Below are 16,594 nucleotides of genomic sequence, written 5' to 3' on the forward strand. Positions count from 1 at the left end.
GACGGGGCGGGGAAAAAAAGAGTAAAAAAGTCTCATCTTCTAACTAATGCTAAATGAAAAAGCCATAAAAGCTCTGAATCCCTTGTTTTGCCTCCCCAAAGGGCCTGCCTTCAGTGGGAAGTAATTCTCTCACTCCTCCCCCACCACTTCTTCTCACTGTCCCTAAAAAGGGCAGAAATTTCAGAACCTTGTGGAAATAGGGGGACTGTAGCCTCTAAGCTTACATCATCTAAGTGAGAATGTGAATCTGTAAACTTGATCTTGTTCCTCTGTAATTCCAGGGAAAGAAACCTCCTCAACTCACATAAGAGAAACTCATGGGCAGCTGTCTCCTGTCTAAACTGTGGAGAGAGAACCAAACCAACACAGGGCTCCTCTCTAAGTTTTAAAATTAACAAATTCCAGTTCTTGGGCGTTTCCATGAGTATTAGGAGTGAGCTGATTGACCTGGAAGGAAAGAGAAGAAATGCAAACCCCCCACCCCAAAAAAAACAACTAACCAACCAAAAAAAAAACCAACCCAAAGAAAAAAGAGATGCCCTTCACACTGTGTATTCTACCACAAAATTAAGGAAGGATTTTACTAGTTTTCCCAGCCTCTTTCTGACAATAGGAAGCACGTTAGAACAGTGATCACCGGACCATGCATTTTGGCATAAATAATTCTGAAGGAGCAATACAAGAAGTCCATGGAAATTCAAAAGTAAACAAAAAAATCTATTAAGAAAATTTTGTTTGTAACAAAGGGTGGAATTGCAAGTCATATAGAAATGGCTTTTATAAACCTTTCTTGCTCATTGTTTATCCTTGCTATTTTCTTATTCCCACATAAACTAGTGAGAAACTACAACAAGCTTCCGATGTAAAATGTAAATGCTCAGAGGAGAAAGGTATGTGGCTTAAAGCCTTGAAAAAGGAGTTATGAGTTTGAAAACACAAACAGAATAGAAGAGGAACCACTGCTGCATCACTACAGTTTGTGTTTGCAGATGCTCATGCATGAGCACAAGGCACAACATTCAAGGTGTGCAACAGTCCAGTGACTGATCTGCACACATCCTCTTGTGACTGACTTAATGGTGAACCAGTGACCTGGCATGTTTTTTAATGGACAAAATAGGTTTATAAGGTTAAAAAAAAAAAAAAAAGTCAACAGAAGGCAGCCAAAAAACTGCAAACCTGCAATGGGGGAAACTTGGAAAGAGAAAGAATGCACTGTGTTACAGGAACCAAACGGGATTTTTCCAAATGTACTTTCCAGTGAATACTTTTCTAAGTAACGTTTAGCCCAGAGGAAGTTTAAAAGAACAAGTTATAATCCCTTGAAAAGAGAAGCTTATAGTACAAACACTGTAGGACCCTTAATTATGGTATTGATGCCTTGGCAATGTTGATAACAGTAGTACTCTGAGTGACCGATAAAGCAAGCAAACCTTATTTAAAATCAATTACAATTCTAACTAGTAATAAAGCCTCCACAAACATTTGCTTTGCTTCTCTTGCAGAAAACTGCTTTCAATGAAAATTATTACTTTACCCAAAATATCTGTCTGCTAATTTACCTCTCAGGAAACTTCCAGCAAAATAACGGTTCTGCCTTTGACAAGGTTATGTGACTTTAGAAGAGGAATCAACTAACTCGTCAACTGTGTTTTAAATTAGCAAAACTTCTAGACTAACCTTTGCGTTAATGTGAAACTGCTTGCCTTTAAGGTACCCTATTAAGGTTCTCAGTGGCTGTGCTCTCCACGCCGTGGGGTAAGTAAACAAATTAGTCTCACAAATCCTTAAGACATTAGTTACTTTTGAAAAAAAAAAAGGCAGCAGGTAGAATCCCTCCTTTACAGACTGTGTTATTTTTGTGCGTGTTACATTTCCTATCAAGGACGATTGTAACACAAGAAAACAACATGCAGTGTGCAGAAATAGTGGTAAACAAAGAGGAACTCCTTATTTCAGTAGTGTGGACAACTCTACTGGAAACAGTTGTGTACCTGATTCACAGAATATTTATTTTAATGAAACAACACTCTGCACTAACTGTGTATGAACAACATATCACAAGCTGTCAGCAGAATGTGCAGGTACAGCGACGCCTGGAGAACCGCTCTTATATTTCACATTCTTGAAGGTTCGAAGTCTCTCTCTTCTAGCAAGTTTATTAGAAGGGAGAAGCTGTCTTTTACTGCCTCCATATCATCCAAGGAGCAGGGTTTAAGAATCCAGCGCTTTCCACGTGCAAGTGGCTCAAGTTCAAAATATTTTTTTATCTATAAAGAAAAAATAAAGAGATCAATGTATTATACTATAATGACCACACTTTGTCTCTCATCTGAAACAAAAAAAAACCCCAAAATCTCAAAAAAACACATGTAGAAAGATCAGGATACTCATTTTTAGAATCTTACCCACAGCTGTTCTTATAATACAGGTTATATGATGTGACCTGAAAGTGTTTTCTTTAGGGGTGAGTGACCTGCTTGGAAGCTACCATTCTATCCATACATTTAACAGCATGGGAGGTCTGGGGAAGAATTATACAGACTTAAGAAAAGGAGCAAAGCACATGAAACAAGTGTTCAAAAAGATAGCCAAAACAGTAAAAGAAACTTTACATTATGTATTTTAATGTTAAAGCTGTATGCTTCACCATGCTTTTATTGGTAAACACTTAAGATGCAGAATTAGTCACCAAACTACTCTGAAGTACCCAAATGGACTTCCAAAAGGTACAAATTCTAAACATTACAGTCAAAGGCCAGCTATAGCAGAGGGTTGAGATGACCTTGAGAACACTGGAAAAATAAAAATTCTTCCAAAATCAGGGTTTTCTGCTAAAATTTAACCTATAAAACTAGCACAACAATGCAATTAGGATAGTAATACGTACTACATGTGAGACACAATGGTTTTCTACACCATAGTTCAAAATCCAGCACGTTTCCAGCAGGAAATCTTTTAATTAAACTAATTCCATTTTTACTTCTGCAAGCAAGAAGGCAGAAGAATATGATGCAATACAGAACTGCAAGTTTTAAAGGGATTATAAATTTTGACAACATAATTAATTGGAAAGACCAATCCTCATTGTCACTTATTATGCACCAGTTGTTAAGGCAGAAACACAGACTCACAGAAAAACTGACAAAAGATTTTCATTTAATAGTTCAATCACTTTTCAAAACACAAAGTACAATATCCAAACTTTTTTGATGCCTCTTCGAAGACAATAGCACTCTGCATTTACTTGGTCCTCAGATTACTGTTTTCAACAAAAACATCTTAAATCTTTGATAGTATTCAATCCAATAGCACTTGATCCAAAATTCTACATTAGACCTGCCAAAATAGACATTTAGTTTTTACACCCCAAATGATATCCAACAGGACTTGGTATTGTCAATAAACTATCAGAAATAGTTAGTCCTGACTTAGTTTGCACATTCTTGTTCCTCATAATTACTGCCAAAGAGTTTTTATTTTATTATAGACTGTATCACAAATAGGCATAACAAAAAGAACAGCTATTTGTATTGTAACAGGCAGTAGAGGCTCTAGACAGGCAATAGGAGCCATACTGTCTCCATGTGCAGGGCAATAAAAAAAAAAAAAAGGCAAAAAAACCCCCCACCCCCCAGACAAACAAACAAACCCCAAAACCCCACAAAACCAACCAACAAACAAAGAAAAAACCCCACAACTGAAAAAGGCTTCCAGAGCCCAAATAAGTGGCAACATCTCTATGCAGCCCCAGCAGAGTCCATACAGCGATTTTGTTTATCTAGTAATATATTCTAATAGAAGAAACTGACTATAATTGTATTAACCCACATAAATCAGACTTGAAAATGTGGCACGAAGGGCTTTTTTATTTTTTGGAAAGGACTTTCAAACAGAGTGTTTAGTATACCATGACAAAAAAAAAAAAAATGGTGTTTGAGATGGGAAATTCTGCTTCCTTAGCTAAGATACAGGTGAAACCTTTTAAAATCTATTCCAACAAAGCAGAATGGTATTAATAACAACCTGTAAACTTTTGAAAACTAACCTCTCTACTTGACATTCACTTCCTCTCAACTGAATTTCAGAAAACATACAACCTGAAATGTAAAAGATGACTTCAACAACCAGTATGTTAATAGCAGCACAACTACTTTTTAGCATTGCTGTCTCAGTGTCATATTAATATCTGATATCTTAGCATGGTTATATGTTCAGAACCTAAATACAAATCTTTGTAAGGGATATACTGTAACGTCTCCAGCAGCTGAAGTGGCACTAAATTGAATTTATCCTCACTAATATAGAGAATTTTAATTTATCCTCATTAATATATAGAATTAACAGCATTGAGAGACAGTCAGAAAGCTCTCTTGCCTGTTTCAGTAACAGCCTTCTTGATTGATAAACAAAAGGCGGAAGTAAAAGCTGCACAGAAGCATAACAAACAAGGTGTCAGGGTAGCTAGCTGACTGGCCTGCTAGTGTTAAGCTGACAAATATGGCTGAGTAATTTGAGATGTTTTAGACCAGCAACATAGAGGGTGTCCACCACACCCCCTCTACTGGAAGACTATTGCCATCAGACCCTTAAACTCACCAAAGCCCTTCTGCAGTCTTATTTACACAGCCTGTTGAATTAAAGGTATACCATGTGAAGAAATGATTAGGAAAAGCTCATCACATTGTAAGGAGAGTACTCGGTTTTAAAAGCATTAAGTATCTAGAAACATAAGCACAAGGGAATGATGGCAGTAGCATTTAAATTTATGCATTTGTGAGCAAAACACAACATTGCTTACCAAAGTAGCTTCGAACAGAATTTCTATTTCAGCAGTAAAACAGGATCAACTTATCTAGTGAAATGAATTATGCAAGCAAATTATTTATCTGGATACCAAACACTGATGATTTCCCCCCCCACCCCCCCATTTCTGGGTGTATAATCAAGATGCAACAAAATGATTGATATGTTGCCATCATTTTCCACACCTACATAACAGTTCAAAGTATAAACTGGTCCTGGATGAATGCTGGAATTAAAGCAATTGTTAAGCAGTGGCTTTTGAAATAGGAAGTTTTGATAATGACATGAAAGCACAACTGCTCATATTCACATAAATAACAGCTAGTTTGTTCATTCCTGCAGAGGAAAAGAAAAAAAAGAAAGGAGGAAAAAAGATTTGCTGCTACTCCAAGTTAGAATAGTAACACTAACTGGCTTACCAATAATAAATAACTAAACCACAAGTAGCATAAAAGTGATTTTCCACAACCCAAGGGACACTCTACAGTATGTTACTGAATGTCCTTATTTAAACTTCATACCACAATGGAGTTTGCTGAAGTCCAGAGCTTGGCAGTCAGGCTCTATGACTTTGAAATTTCCAGGAAAAGTTTGCAGATGCAAGTATTTTCCAATTATTGATAACTTTCTCCCCCTTTAGCTCAGATGATGTCATTCAGGAACCCTTTTTTACATGCAAGAGATGAAATAAACTATACAAAAGCAGACTGACACAATCAGTTGCCTAGCACTGTTTATGCAGTGAGTTTTCTACTGGGGTGCTCCAGGTTTCCACTTTAATTTCTCTAGTTGCTTTCTGCCCTGAAGACCATCATTCCAACTTGTTCTCTATTAGATTTCCTAAGAGGATGCACACTAATCTCCAAAATACCCAAAGGAAACTGAAATTTTCTAAATACTCACTCACCCAGGTAGTTCTTGCAAAATCAGATAATCAGCAGTAACTATTTTACAGCTCCCTTCAATCACACTAGCACAAAAGGGGTGAGTTCCTAAGAGAAGTTCTTTTGTCTTCCCCTCTTGCATAGATGGTGAAAAGCTTTCTGTCTTTTCATGGATGCCAAAGCAAAATATAAAGACTCAAACATGCTTCAGATGTCTGACATATCAGAAGTGCATTTACATACTGGCTTTGCATTTGGAATTTTTTGCTTTGGGATTGATAAACTTGAGCAATAACCTTAGAAGTAAACACAATCAATTAAATCCACATAATTTTAAGATAACTTTACTACTATTTTCAGGATATCACTGTATGTCTTGAGTCCACACGGGGGCCTTGTTTTATAGAGAAGCTGACATTGTATTTATGCCACATTCTGAAGTTAATACAATCTAACAATACATGTTTGCAATTATTCCCACTCGTCCCACACTCTACCTTCTAAGTCATATTCTAACTGGCATAGTAACACTAAGCATATGGTTATCAAATGCTGCTTAGCCTACATGCTAGAAAAGACAAGACACCATAAAAAGATTGGTGCCTGGAATTTCAGCTGGTGTAAATTAGCACAACAGCATGGGACTGATGTTCCTAAATTGATACACTTAAGCTGAGTAACCAGGCCCCGCTGAAAGCTTGTGTATGTCCTATTACTACTACCTCACAGTCACAACATACATGAATATAAGATGCATAGGAAAACTTAGATACTGTAATACATTAATACTGAATTATTTCCAATATTGGATATGAAAAAAAAAATGTAGATTGAAAGTATTAGTTTTCATTTGGACTCAAAATGTCAATACCAAATTTCACCAACACTAAAAGCTTCTGCTGTAAACAACCCCAAAATTGAGGCAGTCACTTATGTTACCAGGTTTTATTTGGAGAATTTAATGGATAAAATATGTTTTCAACCAGTGCTGTTTTAGTGAACAATTTTACTGGGAAATTTTTTTATGACACTGTACAATATATCTAAACACAGGCTGTAGTCATGTCAGTGTCCCCACTACTCTAAAATTTTCAAAGACTTCTAGAAAATTATGCAAGTACTTTTGTAAAGGGCTTACTAAATTGAACTAGAATTACCTACTCTGCCCTAATTCTGCCAAAACTGCAGTAATAAAGAGAAGCTTATGGTTCCCCATATTCACACTACGAAACTTTCACTGAGCTGTGATGCTCAGGTTACCTTCTCAGACGTATTAAATAACAGCGTTTTGGAGCAACTATTTAGAAGATGCAGGATAGAAAGGCAATTTTGATTGCCAAATCCATGAACAACAGATGAACTGCCTCGAACGGTGACCAAAGCATGCACAAATTCAGTATCTTGGAGAAAAGAAAAAGTCAAAAGTCCATCACATAACATTGAATTTTAAAAAGGGAAACTACATAAAATAAGAAAATTAACTGTGCAGCTAAAAAGGTAAAATGCTTGCAGGTGTCATAGAAAAAAATACCATAATTAGAGGTTCAGAGTTTATTTATACTGCTACATCAGACTTTAAAAGAAACAAAAAAAGCTTTTAACAGTTGCAATAAAGAAAAGGATAGTATTAGAGGTAAAAGAAGTCATCTCTAAAAATGGAAAAGAGAAAACAAAAGAAAGGAAATTCTGGCAAATTAAATAGAAACCACAAATGTTGACCTACTAACCACAGAATGGAACCCATTGCTTAAATCATCGCTGATGCTAAAAAGTAAATTGAAATCCACTGCAGTTTATGTTAGTGCTGGACTGCTAACTGCACAGCCTCTTGACGTACTACACATGCTTTTGTGCTGGTCCAGTTGTGAGTGCAGTGATTTGAGTGGGTGGAACGGATCCGTAGCCACTTCATCTTAAATCAACTAGCTCAGTCCACTGTTAGAAAGAAGTTTACTTTCATGGGTTTTTTTCCCTTAAAAGTCTGTTAGAAACTTCTCTATCTGACCTAAAAAGGACCTCTTGCCCAGCCAGAATGGCTGATCCAATGTTCAAAACAGTCAGCAGAAGTTTCACGTTTATTCTTCCTACAATTTACATCCCTCTGAAAATATACCTCATGGGTGCCTACTCGTATGCTTTTTCATAACAGTGATCTCAGCCATGTCTAACAGGACCCTCGTAATGCACCTATGTCTCATAAGCGTTCCTCCTAAAACACCTATACCTCCTATTTACTGACTCCACGTGGAATAACCTCATACCCGACTGGGAGGGGAATCAACGTGCATCACATGGTGGGAAGGGATGGTGATATGCTGTGGTCTGGAGCAACCTATGCTCAAGGCTATTCCCAGGAATGGCAGCTGAGGTTAAACAACATTTTTAGCAATAGAAATGTTCTTAAATTCTAGTTCTTTGAAGCTAAATATTTCACTGCCAGTTGACACTAAAGTGAATCCAAAGTTGATATGTACAATGTTAAAAGCATGCAGTGAATCAATTAAATACATATTATGTGATAACCAAAATTACGTAATTGAGCTGCTTTGGCTTTTAAAATGTGACTTGCTGAAGTAAAAACGAAAGAAAATCCAAGACCACCTTCTTCAGAATTTCTGTGTGATGACAGGGCAACCCATTTCTCTAAGCAAGACTTTAAAACCATCAGAAGCCTGGTATTGGCAAATGCTCTATAAATTAGTATTGCTGATTTGTACAGCTTTCGAATTTTATAATTATTCTGATTAAAAAAAAAAAATTAGCTTTTCAACAAAACATTACCTGAAACATTTCCAACTGAACTTTGTGTTTAGTTTTGTAGGAGGCCTGTCTCATAGTACCTGAAGGGGGCCCGCAAGAAAATTGCGGAGGGACTTTTTACAGGGTCTCATAGCGATAGTACGAGGGGTAATGACTTTAAACAGGAAGAGAGTAGACTTAGACCGGATATTGGGAAGAAATTCTTTACAGTGGTAAGGGTGGTGAGGCACTGAAACAGGTTGCCTGCTGTGGATACCCCCTCCCTGGAAGTGTTCAAGGCCAGGCTGGACAGGGCCTTGAGCATCCTGGTCTAGTGGAAGCATCCTTGCTCATGGCAAAGGTCTTGGAACTCTGTGATCTTCAAGGTCTCTTCCAATCCAAACCATTTTATGATATTTGCTCCTAAGTCTTTGCAAAGAAGAATACAGTCACTTACACACACATTACCAAAAATAAATTACACAGAGCTTTGTGGAACAGACACACTTTTCCATCCTTATTATCTCCAGTGGTCGCAAGACATGGCACTTCACAGATTGCAAGTGACTGCTGAAAGAAATGTATTTTAAAGAAGATACCTAACTATTATGAATGAAGAAATAGGATACCTGGCAAATCAGCATAGACACGCTGTTCCAACAAGAAAACACACACTACTGGCAAATGCAAGTGTGAAACAAGCCAAAGGAGAATGAGCTAGGAGCTGGAAGATGAATATAGAAGCGTGCTAACTATAAAATACAAAGTATTACATCATCTATCAAGATGAAGGCACTGGAAGATTTTTTAAAATGGGTAAATATTTTTATAGGAATACATATGGTCAAGTTATAATGGGTCTGGCAAAAATAAAACAGAGGAGTGCGATGACAGAAAACTGCTGAGAGTGCAAAAGTACTGCTGAAATTTGGGTATGTGGATGGAAGGTAAGAGAGTCTTTGAGCAGCTATTAGCATCTATCTGCTCTTTTCGTGAAAGTCTTTACCATACAAAAACATAATATGGCATAATATATTTCTTTGGTTATATGCTGTTAATTTGTTCAACGGAAATAGTAAGAATCAGGTAGGTGCAAACCATAGACCTATACTTTGCTTCCCATGACTCATTCACCCAGCATATTCTGTTTATATAAGCATGTGTTTTTTCTACAACTGGAAAACACAGAGATAATATGAGAAAGGCAGCAGCATATCTACATAGAGATCAGACTTCCAGATGAGGATTCATACAATCACTGCTATGCTGGTCAAACAGGACAAGGGCTCAAAACATTTAACCCCAGAGCAAGCAAAGCAGCATCCCTTCTCGAGTGGCAAGTGAAATAACAGGAAGGAGGTATGCATGCCATGAAAGCACAGTAAAATATCTTTCTGTGATATCTACATCTTTAATTCTTTATTCTAAAGAATTAATTAGAAGTTGAAACATAACATCACATTTACTTCTACAAGACTACAACTACCTCTTCAAGTTACAACTCCTATTGCTTCCTCTCCAAGGTGTTTTCTGAAGTACTTTGTTTTACCCCAGGTGGTGTCTGAGTTACATACTAGTATGCAAAGTGTTAGAATACAACATCCTAAAGAGTAATGCTGAAAACTAGCCCTGGTTAAAGTCAGCTATTTGGAGGACATAAAAAAAATCACTTTACTTTTTCCCATCACATACTAAACAGACACAAAAATGTCAGCTTACACAGAAGGAAAAATTTCTATAGAAGCATATTCTTAGCATATCCATAAATCTATTCTTAGGATATACAGGAAATGTTTGAACTTAAGATCAATTTAAGCTTTTTTTTTTTTTAATTAGTATCATTGCCCTAAACTATTAAAAAAAAAAAAAAGAAAAATATATCCAAAGATAATTTTATAAGAAATCTATTAAACCACTCTTTTCCTGCTCTCACTCATGTGAGGTTTTCCCCCTGCATCTTCAGTTAAATAAGTTAAGGAATACAAATAGCTACTAGGGACTCAAAACCTTTAATCAGATATCTTTCAGAGCCTTGCAGATTTTTCACAGTATTTTTTTTAATACACTGAAGATATTCATGGTTTACTTCAGAATATAATGCTAACAACAAAGTACATAAAGTATGATAGCTTTAACTACAGATTGTGGTTTCAACAAGTAACAAAGCCTGAGACATAGATACACACGTGCTAAGTTTTTACCACCCTCCCAATTTCACCTGTGATGCTGAATGTGAAAATAACCTTTAGAATAAGTAATCCAAAGATCAATGCTTATTATGACATCCCTTCTGCAAGTAGTTTTCTGTTCAGAAAACAGTTTAGAAACTGCTTAGTATCTTCTGGAGGGGTGCATATGTGTTGACTCATCTGCATTTGCCTGAACATGTACATAAATCTAGACTTGAATAAATAGCATCTGTATACCATGCCCATGTCTGCAAAGCACCAAAACACTGTATGGACATGTATTTTCATATGAACAGCAAAGGATGGGAATTTTAAGGGCTTCATGGTTGGTTCCCCACATTTACACTCTTGAAACCATTCCAGCCAGTATGAACACAAAACAAAAGCCCTTTATCCAGCTGTAGCTGACGTTCTACAATATGTATACTCTTATGCATAGGATCATACAGCAGCCGTGTCTATTTCACTTGTTCTCTGCCATTACAGTGCAGAGTGTAGAGATGCCAAGATGGTTACAACCTCTCTTCTGGTCCTTGACTGATGGAAGCAGTATTAGTTGTATACAGTTCACACAGAGGCAATGCAAGCCCAGAACTAAGTGCAATTAAACTTTTCTGGTACAAAAGCAAAAATTATGAAATACACCCAGTTTGGAAAAAGTTAACATACAGTATTTTTGAAGCAAAGAGTGCTCCTAAAGAGCCTGTCATCAACAGCTTCAGTTCCTGGCTGCCAGAATGCCATGGACTATGTTATGACCTCAGTTCATTCAGTGCCAGGGACTTCTGCAGGAGCTGTGTCTAAGATTTCTTTCCTGCCTCACAGTTAGAGGAGGCAAATCTGTGCTTTATGTTTTCTAGGTTGAGGTCTCTGGAAGTGCCAGAGCTTTAAAACTTTAAAGGCATTACTTTAAAAACCAGGAGTCCAAGCAGCCCCAGGCTCACGTCTGCTTTCTTAATATTTAGTAACTCTCCACCTAGAAATATGGCAGAGCCCCTGCAAACTCTGTGACTAGGACCTTGCTGGAGTAATGCCCCTCCCAGCTTCCAGATTACTTCATCAAGCACAAAGATATCAAGAGGAAATGTACATGGCTCAAATCAGGCACAGTCCTGTACATAGGTATGGACAACACCCATGTGCAAAACCAGTCCACCACTACCTCTAAAATGATAGAAAATGCATGAACAATCATAGCTACTGGAATAAAAAAAAAAAAAAAAGAGCAATTCACACTGAAAGAAGATGCTTTAAGCCAGGTAATGGAACTATTTCCAGTATTGGAAAGCAATATTAGTGACCCAACACAGAGGTCTGCAGCAGTGATGCTAGAAAAGGCAGAGATGACTGGAGGATTTTGAGAAGTTGTGTGAATACAATGAGATGCTGAAGAACTGTATGGCTATTTTGATTGTAGTACTTAAAGGTGATACACTACAATCTGTTTTTCCAAGATCCAGCATTATTCCTTCCATTACTGTAGGCTGCAGCTGGGAGTTCTACCAGTATGAGAAGTCTTTTAGTAAAAAAGTCCCACGGGATGGGACATTCAAAAGAGTATTCTTCACTTACAGTGTCAAGACACCATTTGCCCTACTTTAGCTTGCCCCGTACTTCAAGGAAAAAGATGAACTAATGGGCAGTAGATAAAAAGTTGCATATACAAAAAAAAAAAAAAAAAAATCCACTGATATCTCAGGCAGGTTATCAACCTTTACATAAAAGACTCCCATATCACCAAAACCCACACTTATCTCCAAAAAATACCTGAATTCTAGAACAGATATATAGCATCTATAAACTTTGTGGATTCCTTGAAGGAGGGCTACTGATAATTATATTTACGACGTTTAGAATAGGATGTGTAATAAAACTATTGCTAGCTGTTTAAGTAAATTGAAGCTTGCTTTTGTACATCTATGACTGTGAATGCCTTGAAAAGTGTGACGCTGAACAGCCAGAAAATTTCTCAAAACAAAAGCACCCAAAGGCAGGAAAATTATGGTCTGGTGATGTTTCGATTCTCAAAATTTCATCAATGAAAACCAAAATCAGGTATTTGTCAGCTGATTCCAGCAGTGACAGAAACCCAGCTTCTACAAGCTCATGGGCAGCACCTTCCCTCTACCTCTGAATTCTACTCTCAGTTTTACCGACACTGTAGGTCCTAGCATCCACCTAGGGTGAATTTCTTACTGGAAAGGAAACTGTATATAGAATACATATGGCTGACATGAATTTAAGAAGAGAAGATTAGTGTCATTATGACTAAAATATCTCAATGCTACAGATTTTTCTAAGCACTCTCCACTCACCTTAGACAGTAATCTACCTACTCAAAATTGTAGTCGAACGAAAGTCTAATCAACTCCTTAAAATTTTGGGATATTGATGATTAAGACAAGTTTTTATTCTGCATGTTTGCAATTACTAATTGAGTTTTCTTTACGTTAGAAGTCACAATATGATGTTAGCTGACCATGAATGACAAGCTGAAAGATTATAGTGTATATTAATAAGATTTTGAGAAGAGTTGAAATTTGCACCATTTGAACTATTAAATATGATTAAGGGTAAAAAGATGTTAACTAAGTACTCCATACTAGGCCAGAAAAGCTTCTGTATATTAAGTTAATGAGTTTAAGCCCCAAACTCATGTGTAAGAAACAACCAATTATCCTGTCTGAAACACAGGCTTATAAAACTCTCAGTAACTTGTAAAACGGTCTGCTACACACGAGTACGACGCTGTTTAAATGACTTGTTTGACTACATGCATTTCACCATGAAATTGATTCTTTCAAAGCATTATTTTTAAACTTGATACAAGTGAACTGTTTAAGCTGAAAATGGGGGGAGAAAAAAAAAATCTCATTATAAAGCACAGGTTTCAGTATGAATTTAGTATTTTATGAAGCTGAGGGTTGCTCGAGTAAGAGACTCATCATGATCAAACAGTCATTTGTAGGGCAGTAATTGAAAAGTCTAATATGATTAAACTATTCTGCCATTTCTATGCCCAAGATCTATGATGTAGGATGTAGTGCTATTCCATCATAGCCTATACAGCTCCAAAGTAGTACAAAGACATTAAAACAACAAACAGAATATCTTTCAACCATAAACACCGAAAATAAATCTGAGTTGCTATTTTTACATAGCCTGGAAGTAGCACTATATTGTGGTTTTACACCTGACATTTCCAGCTAGATTTAGTTTTGTTATTATTATTGTTTTGTTATGCCTTTTAGGCAGCAGGTGGCATGAGAAGCGGGTAACTAGCAACACACTATTGAGAATACTCCTCAGATTCAGTTTTCAACTTCACAGCCATTCAGATTTCAGAGAAAAAGAAAAAAATGTTGCGAGGACATCATGGAGTTAAAAGACATTTTTGGCCAGTTTATTCACTACATATAACAACACTACCCGCACTCCCCTCACCCTCAAAAACTATCATTTTAGAATTGAATGTTTAGCATGGTCTTATCAATACAGACAGATAGACCATGCCAGGGTTACTTAACAGACTAGATTAGAACCCGCAAAATAATGTTTTATATCTGCTTCCATAAACTGCAAAATGGTTCTACAGTTTTATAAAGAATCAGTGTACCAACAGTACATTGAAAATAATTCACAGATACTTTAGTAACTTCAGCCAAAAGAAGTCTACTTGGTTAACAGCTATAACTTGAAATCTTAGTAATTGATTGTTTCCAATTGTCCTCTCAAAAAAAGAAATTATCTCATTACGAGATACTACTGAAATTTTTTTTTTAAATCAATACAACAAAGTGTTTTACACGTTGCTCCAGAATAGCTGGAAAAGATGCTATGCTGCCTACTGCAAAACCATTTTGGAGAAGAATCCAATTCTAAGACTTTGAATAAACATGTATTTGCACATTATACAGCAGTTTACTCAAAATCCAGCGAAGAGTGCCACCAGCCATGCTGTTTTATAAGCCCAGCTGCAGACAGATTAATAGAAAAGACAGTGTCATCATCATGTCAGTCAGACCACAGGCAGCGCAGAGAGATGTGAAGAGATCAAACCACATAAAATGGCTTTAGATGACTTGCAAGCAATAAAACATCCTGCTTCTAAAGATGTCTAATCCATCACAGCAGAAATGGCACCATATCAAAAGAAAAAAATTCCAGCCCAGCTGGTAGCGTATTAGCTTGATACTTGCCAATTAGAATGCACAAATCTGCAAATAGACTCGATGGTGCTTGTAGCAGAGTATACTGAAAAGTGGACAATGCTCAGAAAAATCAAGATGAAACAGGACATTTGTCTCAAGAAACAAAAACGGTTCACTTGTTCCCTTGATAAGAGTTAAAATATATTAGCAGGATTTATCAGAAAAAATAAAGTATAAATGCAATCAGCTGGGTTTAGATTAAAGAAAATTCAAGCCAAACAAGTACAAGTTGGTCCTGCCAAAAAGAAAAAAAAAAAAAAATTCCACTGAGTGATTTTCAGCTCTTCTTGGGGGAGGGGAGAGAGCAGTTTTGTTTATTTTATACAAAACAGAGGGAACAGCGTAATGATTCTATTAGGATTTGGAAGCTCTATTTTTTTATTAAATATTAACATACAGGAACTTTGTGAATTTTACCTTGTTAGTTGAGACACTAAGTTTCTTCCCTTCTAGTTTTGTCTGTATTTATAGATACAGTACACGAAGATTAAGTCAATGAAACTATATTTGAGATTATAACTGTTCTTCTAATAGAGCCTGTACACTCACAAGTCATACATAAGCCAATCCTTATTTCTGTACACACACACTGTTACCTACTTTGCTCAATTACTTTTCTAGTATAAGGGATATATATGCATAGTTAAATTATTTGTTATTCATTATCCATATTATACAATTGCTTTTCCTTCTTCACTGGATAATATTTTAAAGCATGGCAGTAACAGACATATAACCCAATAAACAACACTTCTGTTTGTGCACAAATACCCTGGATGACAGAAAAAAATAAACTTCTTATTCTCAATCTTCCTTTCATTACTAGCATTCAGAGATTACAATATGATCAGTTATGTAATTTACTCATGCTTGCTACAACAGGATTGCACTGTAACTATAGACTAGTAGTAGTCAATATGCAAGAACATCATCTCCATTTGTTTCATATAAAGGGGTAAAAATACATTATCATTAAAATGTCTGCACCAACCATTGCCCAGCTAAAGAAAGAGAAGAAATACAATGTCTTGTTAATGTCATATCCAATACTAATTTGCTTAAATACTCCCATTTTTCAGGTAGAAAAACACCATCTACGGTCTTACATTCTGATATGGGCACATTCTTGTCCATCATACATTTTTATCACTGCAAGTTAGACTCAAGTTCATTTGCAATCACACACCTGTGCAAACAGAATAATATATACAAGTGAATGATTGACTGCATGGAAAAGAGAGGAGAAGGGAGAGAGTAAAACAGGAATTTTCTGTTGGCAGTAACAAAACAGAGACAATTCAAATAGGTTTTAGATTTCTTTTCAGACGTTTCTTTGTAAGGGAATAGTTAATATTTACCGTAACTACTCTTTGCCAATTCAAATGCATTTTCAAGTGATTTTAAATGTTATTTTTATTTAACTATTTATGTCATAAACACTACAGATACAAGGCACTGTAATACAACAGTGATACAGACAATTCCTGTATCTGATACAGATAAATCTGGGCCATTTTGAATCCTATTTTGTACTTAAAACTGAGGGCATATAGAAGCTAGAAACCGTGAGGGAAGAAATCAGTAAAGGGACATCAAACAGGGTAAAAAAAAAGTCCCTTTCTGTACCATTGCTATCATTAATGTACTTTGGGGCTGTGATCTAGGCCACCTTCCTGAAGAAGAAAGTTTGTGCAAAGAAGTAGAGGTCAAGCCTAGAGTAACATGGTTCACTGAATGACCAAAGAAAAATTAGAGCCATCGCTCC

The 16,594-nt window shown here is 36.4% G+C and overlaps 1 protein-coding gene across 1 annotated transcript in view; it reads right to left on the reverse strand.

The window, feature by feature from the left end:
* Window positions 1–2,117: 2,117 nt before the first annotated feature.
* ARL15 (ADP ribosylation factor like GTPase 15) overlaps window positions 2,118–16,594 on the reverse strand; it is a 213,594-nt gene continuing 199,117 nt past the window's right edge. Inside the window, exon 5 of the mRNA XM_054398032.1 lies at window positions 2,118–2,270. Coding sequence (XP_054254007.1) covers window positions 2,118–2,270 — 153 coding nt within the window. The remainder of the gene's footprint in view (window positions 2,271–16,594) is intronic.

Source organism: Indicator indicator, chromosome Z (genome assembly GCF_027791375.1).
Source record: "Indicator indicator isolate 239-I01 chromosome Z, UM_Iind_1.1, whole genome shotgun sequence".
In the NCBI taxonomy this organism is placed as follows: Eukaryota; Metazoa; Chordata; class Aves; order Piciformes; family Indicatoridae; genus Indicator; species Indicator indicator.